This window comes from Nerophis ophidion, linkage group LG07 (genome assembly GCF_033978795.1).
Source record: "Nerophis ophidion isolate RoL-2023_Sa linkage group LG07, RoL_Noph_v1.0, whole genome shotgun sequence".
Taxonomy (NCBI): domain Eukaryota; kingdom Metazoa; phylum Chordata; class Actinopteri; order Syngnathiformes; family Syngnathidae; genus Nerophis; species Nerophis ophidion.
Genome location: NC_084617.1, coordinates 66,102,001 through 66,122,583, shown reverse-complemented (window position 1 = coordinate 66,122,583; position 20,583 = coordinate 66,102,001). Strand labels below are relative to the sequence as shown.

The following is a 20,583-nucleotide window of genomic DNA, read 5'->3' as shown; positions in this document are numbered from 1 at the left end:
TTGAATGCACTACAAAGACAAGATATTTGATGTTCAAACTCACAAACTTAATTTTTTTTTGTGCAAATAATTAACTTAGAATTTCATGGCTAGAACACGTGCCAAAGTAGTTGGGAAAGGGCATTTTCACCACTGTGTTACATCACCTTTTCTTTTAACAACACTCAATAAACGTTTGGGAACTGAGGAAACTAATAGTTGAAGCTTTGAAAGTGGAATTATTTATCATTCTTGCTTGATGTACAGCTTAAGTTGTTCAACAGTTCGGGGTCTTGTTGTCGTTTTTTACGCTTCATAATGCGCTACACATTTTGGATGGGAGACAGGTCTGGACTGCATGCGGGGCAGGAAAGTACCCGCACTCTTTTACTATGAAGCCACGCTGTTGTAACACGTGGCTTGGCATTATTTTTGCTGAAATAAGCAGGGGCGTCCATGATAACGTTGCTTGGATGACAACATATGTTGCTCCAAAACCTGTAAGGACCATTCAGCATTAATTGTGCCTTCACAGATGTGTAAGTTACCCATGTTTTGGGCACTAATACACCCCCATACCATCACAGATGCTGGCTTTTGAACTTTGCGCCTATAACAATCCGGATGGTTATTTTCCTCTTTGTTCCGGAGGACACCACATCCACAGTTTCCAAATATAATTTGAAATGTGGACTCATCAGACCACAGAACTCTTTTCCACTTTGCATCAGTCCATCTTAGATGTTCCCAATTAGCCTGCACACCTGTGGGATGTTCCAAATAGGTGTTTGATGAGCATTCCACAACTTTATCAGTATTTATTGCCACCTTTCCAAACTTCTTTGTCACGTGTTGCTTGCATCAAATTCTAAAGTTAATGATTATTTGCAAAAAAAAAACATCAAATGTGTTGTCTTTGTAGCATATTCAACTGAATATGGGTTGAAAATGATTTGCAAATCATTGTATTCTGTTTATATTTACATCTAACACAATTTCCCAACTCATATGGAAACGGGGTTTGTATGACTGGGTTTGTACGTCATTAGTTAAAGTTAAAGTACCAATGTGTCAGACCTGGACAAGGATTGTTTGTGCTCCTTCGACGCAGAGAGATTACAGGACGAGCCAGGCGTAAATTCAGGTACATGTTGTTTTTTTTTTATACTCAAAATACAATAAAAAAGGCAAAACAAAAAGCGCGCTCGATGGCGAATAATAATCTATACTAAAACTTAGAACAAAAACAGCACAATGGCAATACTATCTATAAACAAACAAAAGATAACGTTAATGTAAATGATAAAAACAAAAGATAAAGATAACAAAGGCATAAATACAAACTAAAAATTAATTGGCGTGGATGAATCGAAAAGCATGGCATGAAGTATGAAAGGCAATGAAAGCGAAGTTCCCAGGCTGTTATAATCAGGAACAGTTGCGGGACTGAGGGCAGGGGCGTGACAAGGTGGGAACTAATGCGTTGACATGGTAACAAAAGCAAACCAGGAAGTGCAAAATGGAACAAGAGTCCAGAAAACAAAACAAAGCATGATCAAACATAAAACCAGATTTACAGGAGTGACACAATGATTGTGGCGAAATTTGTCCTCTGCATTTGACCCATCCTCTTGTTCACCCCCTGGGAGGTGAGGGGAGCAGTGGGCAGCAGCGGTGGTCACGCCCGGGAATCATTTTAATAAATAATAATAATACATTTTATTCATAAGGCGCCTTTCTGGGCACTCAAGGACACCGCACAAAATCAAAACAATGAAATCAATTTGGATAAAAACAACATTAATAACAACAAAGATAGATAAGATGATTCAATCAATCAATCAATGTTTACTTATATAGCCCTAAATCACTATTGTCTCAAAGGGCTGCACAAACCACCACGACATCCTCGGTAGGCCCACATAAGGGCAAGGAAAACTCACACCCAGTGGGACATCGGTGACAATAATGACTATGAGAACCTTAGAGAGGAGGAAAGCAATGGATGTCGAGCGGGTCTAACATGATACTGTGAAAGTTCAATCCACAATGGATCCAACACAGTCGCGAGAGTCCAGTCCAAAGCGGATCCAACACAGCAGCGAGAGTCCCGTTCACAGCGGAGCCAGCAGGAAACCATCCCAAGCGGAGGCGGATCAGCAGCGTAGAGATGTCCCCAGCCGATACACAGGCAAGCAGTACATGGCCACCAGATCGGACCGGACCCCCTCCACAAGGGAGGGGGGGACATAGAAGAAAAAGAAAAGAAACGGCAGATCAACTGGTCTAAAAAGGGAGTCTATTTAAAGGCTAGAGTATACAAATGAGTTTTAAGGTGAGACTTAAATGCTTCTACTGAGGTGGCATCTCGAACTGTTACCGGGAGGGCATTCCAGAGTACTGGAGCCCGAACGGAAAATGCTCTATAGCCCGCAGACTTTTTTTGGGCTTTGGGAATCACTAACAAGCCGGAGTCCTTTGAACGCAGATTTCTTGCCGGGACATATGGTACAATACAATCGGCAAGATAGGATGGAGCTAGACCGTGTAGTATTTTATACGTAAGTAGTAAAACCTTAAAGTCACATCTTAAGTGCACAGGAAGCCAGTGCAGGTGAGCCAGTACAGGCGTAATGTGATCAAACTTTCTTGTTCTTGTCAAAAGTCTAGCAGCCGCATTTTGTACCAACTGTAATCTTTTCATGCTAGACATGGGGAGACCCGAAAATAATACGTTACAGTAGTCGAGGCGAGACGTAACAAACGCATGGATAATGATCTCAGCGTCTTTAGTGGACAGAATGGAGCGAATTTTAGCGATATTACGGAGATGAAAGAAGGCCGTTTTAGTAACGCTTTTAATGTGTGCCTCAAAGGAGAGAGTTGGGTCGAAGATAATACCCAGATTCTTTACCGTGTCGCCTTGTTTAATTGTTTGGTTGTCAAATGTTAGAGTTGTATTATTAAATAGAGTTCGGTGTCTAGCAGGACCGATAATCAGCATTTCCGTTTTTTTGGCGTTGAGTTGCAAAAAGTTAGCGGACATCCATTGTTTAATTTCATTAAGATTAAAGTCAATAAGCAGTCCGGATTCGGTGTGTTTTGAGTCTTGACTTGAAGAGGGCTATTGAGTCCAAGTTACGAAAGTCGGGTGGCAAAAAGTTCCAAAGAAGTGGGGCAGAGCGGCTGAAAGCTTATGTACCCATGGTGGACAGTTAAGGGATAGTGAGATGGATGGATGAAGAGGATCTTAGGGAACGTGAGGGCGTGGCGACATGGATCAGGTCAGAAAGATATGATGGAGAGAGGTTAAAAAAGTGAGGAGAATTATTTTAAAGTGAATACGATGTGTGATGGGTAGTCAGTGGAGTGCTGGATTGAAGCTGAAGTTTGTGAAGTGACTTGTGAGGGAGATCAAACAGGAGCGAGTTGCAATAGTCCAGGGCGAGAGGTGACCAGGCTATGGTCTGATATGGCAGCAGTATGTGTGGTAAGGGACGGGCGAAGACGATTAATGTTCCGTACACTCTTGACTTGGGAGGAAGGGGAGAGACAGAGAAATTGCAGAGAGTAACGGACAAGCTGTTGGTTTTGGCGAGAATGTTTTTTGTACCTACAAGTAGGATTTCAGTTTTATTACTATTACGTTGAAGGAAATTGGATGAGAACCACTGCTTGAGTTCACTGAGGCAGTTTGTAAGGGAGGAAGGAGGAAGTGGTTGAAATGTAGAGCTGGGTGTCATCCGCATAGCAGTGAAAATGTATTTTGAATTTATGGAAAATTTTGCCAAGGGGAAGAATGTCAATGATAAAAAGCAGGGGATTGAGAACAGAGCCTTGGGGGACACCGGAGGAAACGGGAGACAGAGGGGACTTGAATGAACGGAGTTGAACAAACCAGTGAAGGGGTGTGCTTGTGATGCCAATACTGTGCAATCTATGGAGGAGGAGAGTGTGAAATGGTGTCAAAGACTGCATTTTTGGTTATTTAACCCCTAATTTAAACCTTTGATGCTGAGTGCCAAGCAGGGAGGTCATGGGTGCCGTTTTTATAGTCTTTGGTATGACTCGGTTTTGAACTCACGACCTACCGATCTCAGGGTGGACGCTCCAACCACTAGGCCTCTGATTAGTTGCTATATCAAAAGCCAGCCTTTGCAAAGATAATAGTGCTCAGTCGTGTTTGATACTGTCAGAGAGGCATTGGTTTAACAATGTGTTTATAACATTGCACTGCATGATACTGAGAGTGTTTCTAATACAGAAATGTATTGTTTTTTTTCAGTAATCTGTATGAAAACTGAATTGTAAGAAAACCGAAGCAACATTTCCCATAAAAAATACTGTAAATCCAATGTACCGTATTTTTCGGACACTAAGGCGCACTTAAAATCCCTTATTTTTCCACACAACTCAACAATGCGCCTTATAACCCGGTGCACCTAACGCAAGGTTTGTTCCTCCGGGATGCAAATGGATCACTCCGGACAGGACTTGCAGGTAGGAACATGATTTAATCTTGAACAAAAACTCAAAGAGGAAAAAAAAACGGAAAACAAGGCGAAGGAACAAGGTGCCGATCGCACTTGAAGCTAAATACTTAGCATGGATTAGAAGACAAGAGAGCATGAAGCAAACACGTAGCATGAAGCTAAACACTTAGCATAAACTATGGCCTTGAACAATCAGGGAACTGTGGCATGAAACTAGCAAGACTTACTTGGCAAGGCACGAGACAAACGCTGACGCCAGGACGACTGACTGGCAAAGGCAAGCTTAAATAATGTCTCTTGATTAGAGCCAGGTGAGCCTCCCGAACACCAGCGGCAGGTGAAAATCATAAGTAGCCGTGGCAACCAAACCAAACTCAGGTGTCAAACAGGAACTAAAAAAAGTCCAGAACTAACAGAAAATAACAAAAATATGACAAACGTGACACCAATTTGGTACATGGTGTAATAAGTGTGACCAGTAGATGGCAGTCACACATAAGAGATACGTGTATATTGCCACTACGATGGCAATATGTCTCAAGAAAACAACATCAACATTTTAAATGTCCCATTGAAAATATAGAACATTACACACGGCGCTCATAAATCTATCAAAATGTTTTGGTACGACTTTGGTAAGCTATGAAAGCCGCACTGCTTGAAGGATTGTGAGTGCATTAAAAATGAGTATTATTATTACATGTGTGTAAGGTAAGACATATTATCTGGCGTTTTGTTTCGCAATATTATGCAAAAGCAACTTTTCTTACCTTCTGGTACCTGCTGATCTGTATTTGGGATCTGCATAAATCCTGAAAAATTGCGCGAATCCGCCTTTGTAGTCCGCGCTAACTATGTAGCCGATAAGTTTCTTCTTTTTCTCTATCTCATTGTTGTGTGAGATTCATTCTCCGCTGTTGCCATTTCTAATATAAAGTAGTGTAAAGTTCTTACTTATGTCTGTCAGTAAACTCACCATGAAAGCACTAAAACATACCGGTGTAGTGAGTTAACATTATTCACCCAAGGAACTTTAGTCGGACAGTTTTTCACGGGACACATTTCCGGTGTGGTTGTTTCCAACAATTTGAACACAAAACAAATCAAAATCAATAACTGTTTGGAACCGGAGTCGGTATCCTCATTTTCAAAGTCAACACACTAATACTGTAAAAACTCTAATCAGATTAAGTAGCAATTTTGTGCGATAAATTTTCCTCCAATAATAAAATAAATTCTGATCAGCATTACGGCTAACCGCAACATGATCCAAGTCCCGAATCTGTGCAAATCCCTTTAAATGATTTGTCGTTAACATCTCAGTTGTGTTAATATTTCTGTTCACATGTCAGCTGGGAGTTCACACAATGCTGCTAGTTTTCGATCTGCTGGCTACACGCAGCCCACGGACTGCGTCTGAAAAGCCCTTTTTAATCCCTCTCTTTGATGGGTAACTTCATCTCTGCGCCAGATGTATCAGATCCCACCTTCCACCGGCCCCCAACCACAACGGCCCCTCCCCAACACACACACACACACCAAGATCATCAGTGTGTGTGTTGAGAGGAAACTAGGCCACCAGAGGGGAACAATGGAAAATGACAGGCAAACACTTCACGGATATACTTTAGACGCGGTTTTAGAATGGCCTTCCCTAAAGTCCTGACTTTAAACGTGTGGACAATGCTGAAGAAACAAGTCCATGACAGAAAACCCAACAAATTTAGCTAAACTGCACCAATTTTGTCAAGAGGAGTGGTCCAAAATGGAACTAGAAGCTTGTGGATGGCTACCAAAAGCGCCTTATTGCAGTGAAACTTGCCAAGGGACATGTAACCGAATATTAACATTGCTGTATGTATACTTTTGACCCAGCAGATTAGGTTGTCCTGAAGAATTTGGAGGTAATCCTCAGTTTTTCATTGTCCCATTTACCCTCTGTAAAGCACCAGTTCCATTGACAGCAAAACAGGCCCAGAGCATAATATTACCACCACCATGTTTGACGGTAGGTATAGTGTTCCTGGGATTAAAGGCCTCTCCTTTTTTCCTCCAAATATATTGCATGTTATTGTGGCCCTTCAGCTCAATTTTTGAAACAAAATGTAGCTGTTTGTGTCACAAGGTGTTGTTGACGAACCCCAAGATGCAGGGAAGGCAGGCTTGGTGCAGGAAAACATAATTTAATGTCCACAATAAAGTTAAAGGTGAACATTATCACCAGACCTATGTAAGCGTCAATATATACCTTGATGGTGCAATAAAAGACTATATATATTTTTTAACCGATTTCCAAACTCTAAATGGGTGAATTTTGGCGAACTAAACGCCTTTCTGTTTATCGCGCTGGAGGCAATGACGTCAGAATGTGACGTCGCCGAGGTAACACACCCGCCATTTTCATTTTCTACACATTACAAACACCGGGTCTCAGCTCTGTTATTTTCCGTTTTTTTGACTATTTTTTGGAACCTTGGAGACATCATGCCTCGACGGTCTGTTGTCGGAGGGTGTAACAACACTAACAGGGAGGGATTCAAGTTGCACCACTGGCCCGATGATGCGAAAGTGTCTGCCGCTAGACCCCCATTGAATGTGCGGGAGTGTCTCCACATTTTACCGGCAATGCTAAGGCAGACATGGCACAGAGATGTATGGATAACCTGCAGATGCATTTGCAACGATAAAGTCAACGAAATCACAAAGGTGAGTTTTGTTGATGTTGACTGCCAGCTAATCGATGCTAACATGCTACGCTAATCAATGCCAACATGCTTTTTACCGGCGGTGCTAAAGCAGACATGGTACAGAGATGTATGGATAACCTGTAGATGCATTTGCAACTATATTACGTTTCCTTCCACCCATATTTAATGCGAAAAAAACACTTACCAATCGACGGATTTAAGTTGCTCCAGTGTCAAAAGATGCGAAAGTCCTGATCGTTTGGTCCGCACATTTTATCGGCGATGCTAACGCAGCTATTCGGCCATGCTATGGCTATGAATAGCGTCAATAGCTATTCGCTCAATAGCTTCAGTTTCTTCTTCAATACTTTCATACTCCAACCATCTGTTTCAATACATGCATAATCTGTTGAATCGCTTAAGTCGCTGAAATCCGAGTTTGAATCCGAGCTAATGTCGCTATATCTTGCTGTGGTGTCTGCCATTGTTTGTTTACATTGGCAGCACTGTATGACGTCACAGGGAAATGGATAGTGGTTTCGAAGATAGCGAAAATAAGGCACTTTAAAGCTTTATTTAGGGATATTCCGAGACCGGTAAAATTTTGAAAAAAACTTCAAAAAATAGAACAAGCCACTGGGAACTGATTTTTATTGTTTGTAACCCTTTTGAAATTGTGATAATGTTCCCCTTTAAAGTTAAAGTAAAGTACCAATGATTGTCACACACATACTGGATGAGGCGAAATTATTCTCTGCATTTGACCCATCACCCTTGATCACCCCCTGGGAGGTGAGGGGAGCAGTGGGAAGCAGTGGTGCTGCGCCCGGGAATCATTTATGGTGATTTAACCCCCAATTCCAACCCTTAATGCTGAGTGCCAAGCAGGGAGGTAATGGGTCCTATTTTTATAGTCTTTGGTATGACTCGGCCGGGATTTGAACTCACGACCTACCGATATCAGGGCGGACACTCTAACCATTAGGCCACTGAGTAGAAAATCAAACAAACCAGGAACTAGGAACAGGAACCAGAAAACAAAATAACTGGAAATAGCTAATGGCTAACAGGATCTGGCTAACAGGAAAACACAAAGTAAGGAGACAACAAAGTACAAATAGCTATCAGGAACAGCTTACCGCCATTACGACAACGACAGGCAGTGATAACATCGACAAGTATTAGCGCGACGGTAGTAGCGACAATACTCCAGCACTGACTGGAGGACAAAGCAGGTTTGAATAGCATCCGGCTGATTGACACCAGGTGTGGCCAGGTGCCATCAGGGAAAAAAGCAGGAAATAACCAAAATAAGAGCTCTGAAAGGAAATAAAGACAGAGGAAAAACCAAAACGTAACTAAACTGTCAGTGACAAACATGACAGTTTGGCCACATATTAACCAAATATTGTAATGTATACTGTATGTATACTTTTGACCCAGCAGATTTGGTGACATTTTCAGTAGACCCATAATAAATTCATAAAAGAACCAAACTTCATGAATGTTGACCATCAAGTATGTGCTCCAATCACTCCATCACCAAAAAATAAGAGTTGTGTAGAAATTATTGGAAATTCAAGACAGCTATCATGACATTATGTTCTTTACAAGTGTATGCAAACTTTTGACCACAAGTGTTACAGTATGTGTAAAAAACAAAAAATCAACATTATGATTTGTACATTGTCAGAATGTGCTTGTTCTATTTTTAAACAAAAAAACAACAACAACATTATGATTGGTACATTTTCAGAATGTGCTAGTTTTATTTTTAAACAAAGAAAACTGTCAAGCTTGCCACTGACAGTTTGTTTTTGTTTTAGTTTTTCCTCTGTGTGTGTTTAGTTTTTCCTGTTTTTAGTTCCGGTCAGCGCTCTTATTTTGTCTGTTTCCTGTTGTTTTTTTCCTGTGCGCTGTTTCTCTTCAGCTGCGGCTGATTGGCACCTGGCCACACCTGGGGTCAATCAGCCCGCTTCTATTTCTACCTGCTTTGTCTTTCGGTCAGGGCTGGATTATTGTCACGTATTGCATGTCGCTTCTGTATTGTATTGTCGCTCCCGTCGTGTTGTTGCAGCTATAATTCGTTAGATGTTCGTAGCTTACTGTTTTTTGTTCCCTGCTTCCTATTTTGTCTTTGAACATAACGTAACGACTTCTGTTCCCTGTTCTGTTTATGCTAGCCTCCATGCTAAACCTTTTGTTTATGCTAGCTTCCAGGCTAAACTCCTTTTGTTTGTTATCCACCTCGTGCGCGCTTTTTGTTGTATCCCTTTTGTTTGTTCTTGTTTAGTTTTAAATAAATCATGTTTTCTTATTCAATGCCTGCCTCCATCTCTGCATCTTGGGGTTTGTCACAAACTAACTACGACAAAAACAAGTTGTCTTTATTTTTAAGTTATCGTGCCGTGGTCTTACCAGTCCGGCCCACTTGGGAGTAGATCTGTGGACTACACTGCAAAAAGTCAATGTTTAAAAACAAGAATAACAAATACAAAAATTAGGGCATTTTATGTGAACTAAGCAAAATGATCTGCCAATAGAACAAGAAAATTCTACTTGTCAAGACTTTCCAAAATAAGTACAATTAGATAACTTCAATGAACCCAAAAATACCTTAAAATAAGTATATTCTTACTAATAACAAGTGCACTTAAAAGATATGTTGAAAAATAGCCCTGCTATGAGGTGGCGACTTGTCCAGGGTGTACCATGCCTACCGCCCGAATGCAGCTAAGTTAGGCTCCAGCGACCCCCCGCGACCTCAAAAGGAACAAGTGGTAGAAAATGGATGGATGGATGTTGAAAAATATTCTTAAATTAGGTAAATGTTAGGGCCATTATATCGACATAATGATATGTGTTCGGCATCATTATTTTTTTTCTTCTTGCTTGAAGTGAAGTGAATTATATTTATATAGCGCTTTTCTCTAGTGACTCAAATCGCTTTACATAGTGACACCCAATATCTAAGTTACATTTAAACCAGTGTGGGTGGCACTGGGAGCAGGTGGGTAAAGTGTCTTGCCCAAGGACACAACGGCAGTGACTAGGATGGCGGAAGCGGGAATCGAACCTGCAACCCTCAAGTTGCTGGCACGGCCGCTTTACCAACCGAGCTATGCCGCCCCAGTGAGAAATTATTACTTTAAAAAAGTAATTTTGTTCTTGTCAGTGTTAATGACACAACTTTGCAACAGTAGATTTTCTAGTTTCAAGCATGTTTTACTCAATATAGGTCATCAAATCAACAAGCTGTAATATCTTACTGAGATCATTTAGGGCCGAAACCCCTTAAAACAAGTGAACCACTCGAACATAAAATCTGCTTATTGAGAAGAATTATCTTATCAGACAAAAAAGAAGCAAATATCACCCTTATTTGAGATATTTAATCTTACTTAGATTTCAGTTTTTGCAGTGTAGATGTGGCCCCTGATTTAAAATGAGTCTGACACCCCTGCTTTAAGACGTTAAGTAAACACATACCCTGATATAAATATTATCTTAGATATAATTAAAGGCCTACTGAAATGAGATTTTCTTATTTAAACGGGGATAGCAGGTCCATTCTATGTGTCATACTTGATCATTTCGTGATATTGCCATATTTTTGCTGAAAGGATTTAGTAGAGAACATCGACGATAAAGTTCGCAACTTTTGGTCGCTAATAAAAAAGCCTTGCCTGTCCCGGAAGTAGCAGACGATGTGCGCGTGACGTCACGGGTTGAAGGGCTCCTCACATCTGAACATTGTTTACAATCATAGCCACCAGCAGCAAGAGCTATTCGGACCGAGAAAGCGACAATTTCCCCATTAAATTGAGCGAGGATGAAATATTTGTGGATGAGGAAAGTTAGAGTGAAGAACTAAAAAAAAGGAAAAAAAAGAAAAAGCGACGGCTCCGGGCGGCGGCAGTGGGACCCTTTCAGATGTAATTAGACAAATTTACTAGGATAATTCTGGAAAATCCCTTATCTGCTTATTATAATAGTGTTTTAGTGAGATTATAATGTCATACCTCAAAGTCGGACAGCTGCGCTGAACGCCAGTGTCTCTGTGAGAAGCCGAGGAGCCAAGATAACAGCTGCCTTTTTGACAGCTACAGAAGGAGGTCCCATAATCCACTGAAGTCTCCGGTAAGAACCGACTTAATATCACAATTTTCCCATCCAAAAACTTGCTGGTTGACGTAGAGAAACATGTTCCCTTGACCGCTCTGTGTTAAAGCTTCACAACAAACAAAGAAACACCATCTGTGTTTCGGTGCTAAAGCCAGCTGCAATCCACCGCTTTCAACCAACATCCTTCTTCTTTATAGTCTCCATTATTAATTGAACAAATTGCAAAAGATTCAGCAACACAGATGTCCAAATGAATGTGTGATTATGCGATGAAAAGAGACGACTTTTTGCCGCGATGTTTTCAACAAGAAACTCCGCGGGAAATGTAAAATTGCAATTTAGTAAACTAAAAAGGCCGTATTAGCATGTGTTGCAATGTTAATATTTCATCATTGATATATAAACTATCAGACTGCGTGGTCGGTAGTAGTGGGTTTCAGTAGGCCTTTAACTTTGAACACATTTACTGTTGTGAAGTGAATTATATTTATATAGCGCTTTTTCTCTAGTGACCCAAAGCGCTTTACATAGTGAAACCCAATATCTAAGTTACATTCAAACCAGTGTGGGTGGCACTGGGAGCAGGTGGGTAAAGTGTCTTGCCCAAGGACACAACGGCAGTGACTAGGTTGGCGGAAGCGGGAATCGAACCTGCAACCCTCAAGTTGCTGGCACAGCCACTCTACCAACCGAGCTAAACCGCCCGTTAAATGCTGTAATGTTTCTACTTGTGATGCAAATACTGATGAACCTCACATTTTGTTTACAATATGTGTTGTTGTGTTCACCTTCCAGACTTGAGCACAAAGGAGCTGACTGATGCGAAGAGCCCCCAGCTTTCCCCGGTCTTCCTGCCGGTCCGCTATGAGGTCCGGGATGCGGACTACCTTTTCTTAAAGGAAGCCGGGCAGGACTTTATGAGGAATTTCAGCATGCAAAGTCACACGCAGCCCTTTGTTATTCTGAGAGCTCGCCGCCAGCCGGCTGTCAACGCCAGCTACGGCCCCATGTCCACGGAACAGCTCGTGCCTCTGGATCTGGTCCAGTCCGTGCAGCTCTTTAACGCCCCGGACGTCTTCACCTTCAACTGGAAGATCCAGGCCTTTGTGCTGACGCCTCGGGTTTTCTCCACCAAACCCAAAGTGCGGGTGCTCTTCTACGTGGCAGGGAGGGACTGGGCTCGGGAAGAGAGCGCCGTGGATGAATTGCCGTGTGTGACCGTCTACGCTTTCTGGCAAACCCAGGAGGTGAGGGGTTCCTGCGCCATGGGAGGTGAGCGGGGTACGTGCATGGCTGAGCTGCTCCCGTTGCAGGGCTGGTTCGCCCAGGGGTCTGAAAGCACCAGCCGGGAGCGACAGGACCCGTCGGCGGGGAACCTTGTGGAGCTCTACTACCAGGCGCAGCCCAAAGTCCGCGGGAAGTGCACCATGCTGGAGGGGAGTCGTTGGGGAAGCTCGCAACAACAGCAGCAAGCGGAATACGTTTCTGTCACTCCCATGCAGAAGATCGGCAGCGTGCGCCTCCTGCTGGTGCCTAAAGGAATGGCCACGCTCTCTCGACTCAAACTCGGCAATTCCATCGTCATACGGACGTCCTCCAAACCCCTGAAGAAGACGGACATCGCGACCTTCTACGTCCTCATGGCCAGCGCCGCTCCGCTGAGTAACTTCACTCTCAGGTAAGAACTGGTTTCCTTTTTGCGGAGCCCCGAACGATCGACTAGAATTCAAAGCACGGAGACGCTTGATGTGTGACCTCGAGCATAAGTCCTTCCGATTTGCAAGGGGGAGATTCCAGGAAATGAACCATTTCTAGGAAAATGACGTTCTTTCCTGGAATAGCGGTTAAAAAAAATTCAGGACAAAATTGGCAAACGCATGTTTGAGTGTGCACTGCCTGATGAAATTCAGGGCTCACAGGTCATATCCCTTAATGAAATCTTAGACGCTGGGTGCTCATAGCTGCACTGATTGACGCATGTCGCTGAAATACCTTAAAGGACGGGTGTCAAACTCAAAATGTGGCCCGCTGTGTAATTTCATTTGACCCTTCAGGCAATATCAAATTAACATTAAAGCTGGTCCGCCGGTGCTATGCAGCGGTGCCGCTGTAACACCGCATTCACCGATTTCCCGGGAGACAGTCGAATTTCAGTGCCTCTCCCGAAAATCTCCCGGTGCAACCATTTTCCCGAATTCCACCCGGACAACAATATTGGGGGTACGACAGGTTGTAGCGTCTCCTACAACCTGTCGTCAAGTCTGTTTTTCCTCCTCACAAACAGCGTGCCGGCCCAGTCACGTAATATATGTGGCTTCTACACACATGTAAGTAAATGCAAGCCCGCTTACTTGATCAACAGCATACAGGTCACACTGAGGGTGGCCATATAAACGACTTTAACACTGTTACAAATATGCGCCACACTGTGAACCCACACCAAACAAGAATGACCAACGCATTTCGGGAGAACATCCGCACCGTAACACAACATAAACACAACAGAACAAATACCCAGAACCCCTTTGCAGCACTAACTCCTCCAGACTACTACCCCCGCTACCGACAAACCCCTCCCCCCTAACCCCGCCCACCTGAGCCCCGACATTAACTGAGCAGTAAAAAGGCCTGAATGGTTGATTTATTCATTGTTATTTTATTTTCAAATGTATTAGCCTCTGGAAAAAGTTAATGTTAATATTTACCTCAGAAGGCTGCAAATACAAAAGAGGCATTCAATTTTTATTTAAATTTGATTTGATATGCCATTGATATGGCTTCACGGTGGCAGAGGGGTTAGTGCGTCGGCCTCACAATACGAAGGTCCTGCAGTCCTGGGTTCAAATCCAGGCTCGGGATCTTTCTGTGTGGAGTTTGCATGTTCTCCCCGTGAACGCGTGGGTTCCCTCCGGGTACTCCGGCTTCCTCCCACTTCCAAAGACATGCACCTGGGGATAGGTTGATTGGCAACACTAAATTGGCCCTAGTGTGTGAATGTGAGTGTGAATGTTGTCTGTCTATCTGTGTTGGCCCTGCGATGAGGTGGCGACCTGTCCAGGGTGTACCCCGCCTTCCGCCCGATTGTAGCTGAGATAGGCGCCAGCGCCCCCCGCGGCCCCAAAAAGGGATTAAGCGGTAGAAAATGATATTGATATTCTTTAATTATTATTGTTATTATTATTTGAAACCCAATTTTGCTTGTCACTATAAAGTTATATAAGCCTTGCTTGTTCAATATTCAATGCAAAACTTGTTTGGGTCCCTATTAAAAGGTTAATTTGTTCAACCTTGGCCCGCGGCTTTGTTCAGTTTTAAATTTTGGCCCACTTTGTATTTGAGTTTGACACCCCTGCCTTAAAGGATGAGGATTTTTTTTACTTTGTGATCAGTGGTGGGCAATGCGTTTCCCACCTAGGCTTACCTCTCAAAATATCATAATAGATGTCACCACATGATGATTGCTGGAGAAATACTATACAGGAACACATTTACGCCCTACTGGGCATTGAACCACATCTAAAGTATACAAACTCCATTTCCATATGAGTTGAGAAATTGTGTTAAATGTTAATATACACGGAATACAATGATTTGCAAATCCTTTTCAACCCATATTCAGTTGCATATGCTACAAAGACAACATATTTGATGTAAAAACTGATAAACATTTTTTTTGTTTTGCAAATAATCATTAACTTTAGAATTTAATGCCAGCAACACGTGACAAAGAAGTTGGGAAAGGCGGCAATAAATACTGATAAAGTTGAGGAATGCTCATCAAACACTTAAATGGAACATTCCACATGTGTGCATGCTAATTGGGAACAGGTGGGTGCCATGATTGGGTTTAAAAGCAGCTTCCATGAAATGCTAAGTAATTCACAAACAAGGATGGGGCGAGGGTCACCACTTTGTAAGCAAATTGTCGAAAAGTTTTAGAACAACTTTTCTCAACGAGCTATTGCAAGGAATTTAGGGATTTTACCATCTACGGTCCGTAAAATCATCAAAAGGTTCAGAGAATCTGGAGAAATCACTGCACGTAAGCGATGATATTACGGACTTTTGATCCCTCAGGCGGCACTGCATCAAAAACCGACATCAGTGTGTAAAGGATATCACCACATGGGCTCAGGAACACTTCATAAAACCACTGTCAGTAATTCCAGTTGGTCGCTACATCTGTAAGTGCAAGTTAAAACTCTACTATGCAAAGCGAAAGCCATTTATCAACAACACAAAGGAACGCCGCCGGCTTGGCTGGGCCCGAGTTCACCTAAGATGGAATGATGCACAGTGGAAAGGTGTTCTGTGGTCTGACGAGTCCACATTTCAAATTATATTGGGAAAGAGGACATGGTGTCCTCCGGAACAAAGAGGAAAATAACCATTCGGATTGTTTTAGGCGCAAAGTTCAAAAGCCAGCATCTGTGACGGTATGGGGGTGCATTAGTGCCCAAGGCATGGGTAACTTACACATCTGTGAAGGCACCATTAATGCTGAAAGGTCCATACAGGTTTTGGAACAACGTATGTTGTCATCCAAGCAATGTTATCATGGACGCCCCTGCTTATTTCAGCAAGACAATGCATAGCCACGTGTTATAACAGCGTGGCGTCGTAGTAAAAGAGTGCGGGTACTTTCCTGGCCCGCCTGCAGTCCGGACCTGTCTCCCATTGAAAATGTGTGGCGCATTATGAAGCGTAAAATACGACAACAAGTCCCCGGACTGTTGAACAACTTCAGCTGTGCATCAAGCAAGAATGATAAATAATTTCACTTTCAAAGCTTCAACAATTAGTTTCCTCAGTTCTCGTTTATTGAGTGTTGTTAAAAGAAAAGGTGATGTAACAGAGTGGTGAACATGCCCTTTCCCAACTACTTTGGCACAGGTTGCAGCCATGAAATTCTAAGTTAATTATTATTTACAAAAATAAAATTAAGTTCATGAGTTTGAACATCAATTATCTTGTCTTTGTAGTGCATTCAATTGAATATGGGTTGAGAAGGATTTGCAAATCATTGTATTCCGTTTATATTTACATCTAACACAATTTCCCAACTCATATGGAAACGGGGTTTGTACTATACATGAACACATTTACGCCCTACCGGGCATTGAACCAGATCTGCAGTATACAAAACGGGTTATTTGCTGGCGAATATAAAAATAAATTAAAATGCATCAGCAATTAAAACATATACCGTAGATTTATCTGCTTAGCCTATGGAACATACGGTCAATAAACTTTGATTCAAAGCCATCATCATCGGCAGTCACTCGAACGAGTATGACGATCCTCCTGGTAGGGGTGCATCCCTTTATGGAGGATGCCTGTGCGTGACTTTGTTTAACGTGGGGCGACTGGTGCACCACTCACAGTCGTACTGCATGGCAACATAAGCTAGCTGAATTCTGATTGGATACAAACTAAAACTAAAAACAACTGCACTGGGACACGCATAATATGACATGAAAATAATATGAATAATTTGAGATATTTAGAAAAGTAACATTAAAAACATTATTTTATCTTTAATAATTATCATGATTTCTAGTTGCAGAAAAGGTCTCGCTGGCCCTGAAGGCACACCACTGTTTCTGATTTATAAAAGTTGCTACAATGTTGGATACTCGGGTTAAACAATACCAAACCATTAAATCATAAAGTTGAGGTAGTTTTGGGTGCCTCTTCCCGTGGGGTTTTGAAGTCTGGCTATGTCATGGCTGCACTGTCAGATTCAAACACTGATGACATCTATTAAACAGACAAGAAGCAAGGAATCATGCAGAGACAGAGTTTAATTCAGCTCATGAGGAGAACGCATGGAGCTGCACACTTAGTCACAGTCTCGCCCTACGCTCTAAGGTACAGCTCCCACGTCCCTCTATTTATTCAGGAGTTCCACAGACAACATCATTGAGGCCGCCTCTAAAAGGAGTGCTCACACATCATCCAATGCAGCTCCAGTATAGAATAGAATGAACTTTATTGTCATTATATTTGCATATAACGAGATTCCAACTTAAGGTGCGATAGTGGGAACAAATATGGGGTGAAATAAATGACATAAGAGGTAAAAAGGAACAACTAACAATTGAAATAACCAGACTACTATCCAATAAAAATAATAAGCAATCATGTACAATATAAAAAACAGTATAGAAGTTCAAAATACAAAATACTGTACAATATACAGAACAAGACAAGAGTACCGAAAAAGTATGCACAATACGTGACGGGATGTGCTGGGTCCTTTTGATTTCGCCTTGTCTCTGCTTATCTTCGTTGAGATCCTTGAAGTCATTGGCTGTTAGTGGGCTAAAACAAAGATAAGGACGGCGTGGCGCATTTGGGAGAGTGACTGTCAGCAACCCGAAGGTCCCTGGTTCAATCCCCACCTAGTACCAACCTCGTCCCGTCCGTTGTGTCCTTGAGTAAGACACTTTACCCTTGCTCCTGATGGGTGCTGGTTAGTGCCTTGCATGGCAGCTCCCTCCATCAGTGTGTGAATGTGTGTGTGAATGGGTGAATGTGGAAGTAGTGTCAAAGCCTTGACGGTAGAAAAGCGCTATAAAACTACAACCCATTTACCATATCACATCGGTGGCTGAGGCCACCCCTCATACAAGAAGTTTCATCCTTGCACAGATACAAAAGTCTAACTTGAGCACAATAGCTAATAACTATAGCAACTGACTTTAAGGTTACTAAAGTTGTGTGATAACTTTATACATAATTATTCTAAAAGTACCACCTAAGTACCAAAATGATTCCCGAGCGTGGCCACCGCTGCTGCTCACTGCTCCCCTCACCTCCCAGGAGGGCGGAACAAGGGGAATGGGTCAAATGCAGAGGGTAATTTCACCTTTAGATGTTTAGACATAAGTAAAGGTCATGAGGAAACACTAAACAAATCATGTAAAGTATTATTTTTCATCTAATCGTGGCGTGTGCATAATAACACCATGGTGCAATGTGCAATGTGCAAAAAGTAGGTTATTCTTTAATGCAGAATTGATTGGCGAGGGTGCATGGGTACTCAGTATTGTGACCTATATGTTTATAGAGTTTATTTTTGGACATATTTGGGAAACAATAGTGGTGACATCTTCAAGATATATATATATTCAAACTGTACATTTTGAAAATAGAAATTATGATACCTTTGGAGCTGGTGGGGCGTGGCTTTGCCTCAAATTGACATTTTGCAGACAGACTCAAGGTTGCGAAGTGACTGTGAAGCAAAATTTACACCAAAGCATATCCGATACACATTATCTCGACAATAAGGAATTGTTCAAAATGTAGATTGAAAAGTCATCCCAGGTATTAATGTTGTTGACCGTATGAGGAGATTACTCAGTCTCAGATCGTTGGATAGGCCGATCCGTTCTCATTTGGGTATGCATAACGCTTCCTATTGCATTCAATCTCAGGACAATCCTCGCATCTCAATTACAACTTTGAGAATGGAGGTGGGCATTAATATTTACAAATATATGATGTATTATACATTCACGAGGCCTTCATGAATGGCTTATTAATTCTGGAGGAAAACATTAGGACAGGCTGGGCCCTTCTTGTACGATAATCTCACAGAAATCTTGCTCATCATTGCTTTAATGTTGATGGACCACTAGGGAAACAAGAAAATAGGTTAGGTAGTAGCGGGGGGTGTATATTGTAGCGTCTCGGAAGAGTTAGTGCTGCAAGGGATTCTGGGTATTTGTTCTGTTTTGTTCATGTCGTGTTACGTTGCAAATGTTTTCCCGAGATGTGTTTTTTCATTCTTGTTTGGTGTAGGTTCACAGTGCGGCACATATTTGTATCAGTGTTAAAGTTGTTTATACGGCCACCCTCAGTGTGACCCGGATGGCTGTTGACCAAGTTTTGCTTGGCATTCACTTGTGTGTGTGTGAGAAGCTGTAGATATTATGTGACTGGGCCGGCACGCAAAGGCAGTGCCAGTAAAGGCTTACTGAAACCCACTACAACTGACCACGCAGTCTGATAGTTTATATATCAATGATGAAATATTAACATTGCAACACATGCCTATATGGCCGGGTTAACTTACTAAAGTGTAATTTTTAAATTCCGCGCGGAAAAATCCTGCTGAAAACGTCTTGGTATGATGACGCCTGCGCGTGACGTCACGGATTGTAGAATACCCAGCTAGTAAGTCGTCTGTTTTCATCGCAAAATTCCACAATATTCTGGACAACTGTGTTGGTTAATCTTTCGCAAATTTTTCAATGGACAATGGAGACATCAAAGAAGAAAGCTGTAGGTGGGAGGCAGTGTATTGCGGCCGGCTTTAGCAACACAAACACAGCCGGTGTTTCATTGTTTACATTCCCGAAAGATGACGGTGAAGCTTTACTATGGAACAGAGATGTCAAGCGAACACGGTTGGATTGGACCACACACACAAAGTACACTGTATCATGCAGCGATCATTTTGAAAAATAAATAACATTTTACCATTCTGTATTCTGAAGGCGATCTATGTTGTGTCAATACCAGCAGCGTCCTCCTGACCGTCACCGTCAGCGTCGGGTTCAAAGCGGTATGGCTCTATCTCTTGTTGTGGTTGGGCCTGGCCTAGTGGTCCTGCCACCCCCACGGCTGCCACGGTGCCCTCTCACAGTATCTTCCATATCTGAATCACTCCCACTGCCCTCTAGTCCCTTTTTTTTTTTTTTCCTAGTCCTTCACTCTCGCTTTCCTCATCCACGAATCTTTCATCCTCTCTCAAATTAATGGGGAAATCGTTGCTTTCTGGGACCGAATCGCTCTCGCTGCTGGTGGCCAAGATTGTAAACAATGTTCAGATGTGAGGAGCTCCACAACCTGTGACGTCACGCGCACATCGTCTGCTAGTTCCGGTACAGGCAAGGCTTTTTTACTAGCGACCAAAAGTTGCGGACTTTATCGTGGATGTTCTCTACTAAATCCTTTCAGCAAAAAAATGTCAATATCCACTTCCACTTTATTTATATAGCTAATTTAAACAACAATAACGTTTCCAAAGTGCTGCACAGCCATGTTAAAAACAATATTAAAAAAAAAATCTTATGCTCTACCAATGACTGAATAAAAACAAAAAATAAATAAATATGAAACCAATGTAAAAAAAATATATATATAAAAACAAATATGATTAAAAACTATTTTAAAGGGTAAAATCAATTAAAACAGTAAAATAGAAATCAAAGTGTATAAAAAACACAGAGGACAACAGAGGACAGAGGACCACACAACTCACGTAGTGTTAAAAGCCAAAGAATAAA

At 42.1% G+C, this 20,583-nt stretch overlaps 1 protein-coding gene across 1 annotated transcript in view; it reads left to right on the top strand.

The window, feature by feature from the left end:
• The window catches only part of LOC133556712 (transmembrane protein 132D), a 144,809-nt gene that overhangs the window by 17,373 nt on the left and 106,853 nt on the right, over positions 1-20,583 (top strand). The window contains exon 2 of the mRNA XM_061906893.1: positions 12,080-12,962. Within this exon, the coding sequence (XP_061762877.1) occupies positions 12,080-12,962 (883 nt within the window). The remainder of the gene's footprint in view (positions 1-12,079; positions 12,963-20,583) is intronic.